The 4810-nt window shown below is 58.9% G+C and overlaps 1 protein-coding gene across 1 annotated transcript; it reads left to right on the plus strand.

Moving 5' to 3' along the window:
* The first annotated feature begins 1896 nt into the window (after positions 1 to 1896).
* Positions 1897 to 4420, plus strand: LOC125552418 (U-box domain-containing protein 75). The gene has a single exon (XM_048715966.1). The coding sequence runs from the start codon at positions 2331 to 2333 to the stop codon at positions 3708 to 3710; it is 1380 nt and encodes a 459-aa protein (XP_048571923.1). The 5' UTR covers positions 1897 to 2330; the 3' UTR covers positions 3711 to 4420.
* The last annotated feature ends 390 nt before the right edge of the window (positions 4421 to 4810 follow it).

Below are 4810 nucleotides of genomic sequence, written 5' to 3' on the forward strand. Positions count from 1 at the left end.
GCCGGCGCTTTGCCTCGCTCGGCCGGGGGCAACGCGCGACACCGAACGGCCCGCTCCTGTGCTCGCACGTCGGGTCGGAGCGGGCCGGTCAGCCATGATTCAGGTCACACGCACCGTGTCGCGGTGTCGCGCGTGCGCCGTGCCCCCCTCCCTCCCTCCCCTCCGCGCGCGGCCGTGCCGGAGGGGCACCCACCCATCCATCGCTGTGCCCGCCGTCCGTCCGTCGGTCCACCCGTCGTACGTGCGGATGGAGAGAGGTTTCCGCCTCCGCGTTGCTGCGTTGCGTGCCTCCTCGCCCACGCACGCCGTGCCGCGTACTCCACCGGGCTCGTGCGGCGCAACAGCGGCCGCCCGGCCGGCACCCTGTGCAGCAACAGTGACGGATCGCCGGACGGCCGGACGCGTCTCCGTCCGCCGCTAGCTAGGTGGTGTCACGTTCACGTCGCGTTTACTGTCCGCCCCTTTGACCCGCACCATCACCTGCGCGTACGAACTCCCACGTACCAGTACGTGCGTATGGTTGGCAAGGTACCGTGAGCGTGCGGCGCTTAATTCGCGCACAGTGCGAGCGCTTGTAGCGTGCGGCGCGCAGGCCGGTCAAGGAGCGCGTTTTCTAAAGCCCTGAGCTTTGGACGTGCCTACTAGTTTCGGCTTTCTTTCCTGTGCTACCAGTGCTTGCTGCCGCTGCTCGCTTTTGCCTTTACATTACGTTTTCTTTGGCCCCCTTCGTTTCCTTTGCTCGGCCCTCCGGGCTCCGGCCCCGGCCCCGTGGTCGTTGGTCCTGGTCACGGTCGCACCGGATGCATCCACTTAATTAAGACGTACGCAAAAAGAGGCCTCCAACCTGGCATCGCTGCACGTGCGATGTTTCCCATCTTTTTCCCTTTGGATTGGATGGAGCTTTGAATAAGTTGATGATACTCCTACCACACGCACCGACTTTGTTCAAGTTAAAGCAAGCTTGTTTGTGGCAAATTTTCCATGTCGAAACGTCGTGCCATTTCTTGCATCTCCTTGCCCACAAGTTATCTACACAAAGAAACTCGAGCGCTCCTAATCCGGCCTGGTCAGAGAGCATCGAGTGTGCGAGCAAAGCGGTCAAAGAGAGGGAGCGGCAGGTCCGATGCAAGCGTAAACGCAACGTGATCGCGCGCGGGTCACGAGGAGGGAGATGAGGCAACGGGCCTGCTGCGTCCTTGTTGTCCTTGAACCCATTCAAAAACTGGGAAAAAAAGGAGAAAAACAAAGCCCCGCCCTCTTTGTCGATCCTGATCCCACCGCACGTGCGGTCCGCGTGCCCTAGATTTAGATTTAGGAGTGGTCGTAGTAGTACACAGTACGCACGCACGCACGCACGCCCGTCTCGAACCCGTCCCGGTCACCGGTCAGCAGCCTCGAGTTCCGCTGCTGACCGCTCCCCTTCCCCAGAAGGAGAGAAAATTTTGTTTTCGTAGTTCAAAATGGACCAAATGTTGAAAAGGGGAAACAAAACAGCATGGGCATTTCATTCCTAGGAGCAATGGTAAAAATCACATCAGACCTAGAAGGAGATCACTACTGAAACAAAACAAACATATGGCGCCATTTCCTGCAAGATTCTTCCCCATGCCTTCCTGCTTGGTGCTTTTGGCATGGGCCCAGTACGCTTCTCAGCGGCGGCACCGAACAAAAAGGAAAATTTGAGCGAGAGAAAAGAAATGCTAGTAGTACCAGCGCTAAAATAAATGAAAAATGGGGAAGAATACAAGAGGGCGCGCAGGCGGGGTGTCAGTGAGTGTGCTAATGTGTCTGGTCCCAACCAAGTCCTGCCCCACCTCCCCTCGTCCAATCCCCTCTCACTCGCACCCACACCCACCCAAGTAAAATTGCAAGTCCGGATAATAATTTCAGCAGGATATTCCTGCTCGCTCTCTCACTCTCACTCTCCCTTCTTCTTCTCCACCCACTCTAGCTCAGCTGGATCTCAGTCGCATTCCCACTCCCCCTCCCCCCTCCTCTCCTCCCCCTCGCTCATCAGATCTCCTCACACGCCCTGCAATCCGCCTCCAGCCCAAAACCCAGAAGCTTTCAGCTCAAGCTCCTCGCCTCCCCTTTTGACCGGTGGGCAGCCGCGGGAGCCCGAAAATCCAAGAAAAGCAGCGGGTCAAGAAAGAGGGAAAGCAAGCTAGGAGGAGGGCGATGATGATGGCGATAAGTCGCCCCATGATTCGCCGCATCATTCCGTCGCCCGCGCGCCTCTGCTAAAAGGGCCTCGCCGTCCGTGCTCGCTCCAGTGAGCGGTGGAAGGGCGCGCGGTTGCTTCGCGCAGACGGTCGGTCGCCGCCGCAGCAATGCCGCAGTACCAGGAGCTGCCCTGCGGCGGACAGGTGCTCGACATCGACGCCGCGCTCAAGGACGGCATCCTGGGGTGCGGCCCGGAGCCCGGGGACGGGGCGCTGGGCGACGGGGGGAAGCAGCCGGTGGAGCTGAGGAAGATGATGGACGAGCTGGATGCCGCTGGGGATGGCGGCGGGGACGAGGTCGTGCCGGCGGTCTTCATCTGCCCGATCTCCCTGGAGCCCATGGTGGATCCGGTCACGCTCTGCACCGGCCAGACGTACGAGCGCGCCAACATCTCCCGCTGGCTGGCGCTGGGCCACCGGACCTGCCCGACCACGATGCAGGAGCTCTGGGACGACGCGCTCACCCCCAACGCCACGCTCCGCCAGCTCATCGCCGCCTGGTTCTCCCGCCGGTACACCCGCTTCAAGAAGCGCTCGGCCGACTACCACGGCCGCGCCGCGGACCTTGTCCACGGCCTCCGCGGCACGGCCGTCCCGAGGAGGCAGCCCCTCAAGGGCCAGGCCCGCGTCGCCGCGCTCCGGGAGTTGCGCTCGCTCGCCTGCGCCCACCAGTCCGTGACCAAGGCCATAGCGGAGGCCTGCGGCGTGTCGTTGCTGACCTCGCTTCTTGGCCCCTTCACGTCTCATTCCGTGGGGTCCGAGGCGGTGGCCATTCTTGTCAGCGGTGTGCCGCTCGACGCCGACGCGAAGGCGGCGCTGATGCAGCCGGCAAAGGTGTCCCTCGTGGTGGACATGCTCAACGAGGGCGCCGTCGACACCAAGATCAACTGCGTCCGCCTCATCCGCATCCTCATGGAGGAGAAAGGCTTCCGGCCGGAGACGGTGGCGAGCCTGAGCCTCTTGGCCGGCTCCATGCGCCTCGTCCGGGACAAGCGGCACCAGGACGGCGTGGCCGCCGGGCTAGAGCTGCTCAATTCCATCTGCGCCGTGCACAGGCCGGCCAGGAGCATGATTGTCAGCATTGGTGCGGTGCAGCAGCTGGTGGAGCTGCTGCCGGAGCTGGCGACGGAGTGCGTGGAGCCAGCCCTGGACATCCTGGACGCGCTCGCCTCGGTCCCCGAAGGCAGGACGGCTCTCAAGGACTGCCCGAGGACGATACCCAACGCCGTCCGATTGCTGATGAGGGTGTCCGAGGCCTGCACGCAGCGCGCCCTGTCGATGCTGTGGGTGGTGTGCAGGATGGTGCCCGAGGAGTCCGCGCCCGCCGCCCTGGACGTCGGGCTGGCCGCCAAGCTTCTGCTGGTGATCCAAAGCGGGTGCGGGCCGGAGCTGAAGCAGCAAGCCTCGGAGCTGCTCAAGCTTTGCACCGTGCATTGCACGTCCACCGTCTTCCTCGCGAAATGCAAGCTCACCAAGACAATTCAGTGAGAAGACACCGGAACATAGTCCTTCTGGTTGTGAGTTGAGTCGATGATGCAGTTCCCATTGGTCATCCTCGCGTAATCTGGACCGGGGAATGGACGAGAGAAGCAAATTGGTGCTGGATGAAGACCTGTGTGTACATAAACTCAGCAATTGGCCGAATTTGCGGTGTCATTTGAAGACATGGGAGTGGATGGATGCATCGCCCTGCCCATCGACAGGAAGCTTGGATCGAGCAGCAATGCAGCAGCATAAGCACCGCCGGAGTCGGTGGCCGGATGTAAATGCAAATTGGTGTGAATTTGGTCAGCTCAATAAGCACTCAAGGGCTGTTGTGGTAAGTACAGCCAGTTTTGCTATCAGTAGCTGAGAATTCAGCAAAGGCCTGCAATTTTAGATTTTAGATTTTTGGCAATGTGGGAGGCTGTCAGTGCTGTAGTTCTTCCTTTTCTTTCTTCTCCTGGGTTTCGGTGTAATTGGTGATATAAATTGGGTAGAAATGTACACAGTACTGCTGCTTCACAGTTCAGAGCTCGAGTGCACATTGCCATAGCTAGGGAAAAGTTTTGAGTTCTTCCTGCATCTTGGGTCGTTTGATTCTCCAGTCAAATTTGGGAAAGTGTACACTCTGCCTATAGCTTGTACCACTACTGGATAGCTTGAGGAAGCGTCACTGGTGTTGAAATTGGAACAGTTGAAAGATCTGGTTCCGTGTCTTGTTGCGCCGGAATTTCTGCTCACCCCATCTCATCTCATCTACTGCATGTATCATGCTCCACTCGCAGCTGTAGTTTCTGACTTATTCAGTGTTATTGGGCACCAATTGTTCCAGTACATTATACTATAGGAGTATTATCAATGCTTAATTGACGTAGATTGTGGCACTTCACATGAGAGAGGGTCCTCGGTCCTGCCCTCCGACTCCAGTCAGCAAGGACAAATAAAGCCATCTGCGTCGCACACTAGGCCATAGCCATAGCTTAGGGATAGGGTCATGCATGTGTATGATTGATCAGAGAGGAGGGGTTTGCGTCCACATGATTGAGCACAGAGGGGTTTTACATCGTGCAGGCTTTTGCTTTATCTGTCCCAATTCACACAGTAGA

The sequence above is a fragment of the Triticum urartu genome, chromosome 4 (genome assembly GCF_003073215.2).
Source record: "Triticum urartu cultivar G1812 chromosome 4, Tu2.1, whole genome shotgun sequence".
NCBI classification, from domain to species: Eukaryota; Viridiplantae; Streptophyta; class Magnoliopsida; order Poales; family Poaceae; genus Triticum; species Triticum urartu.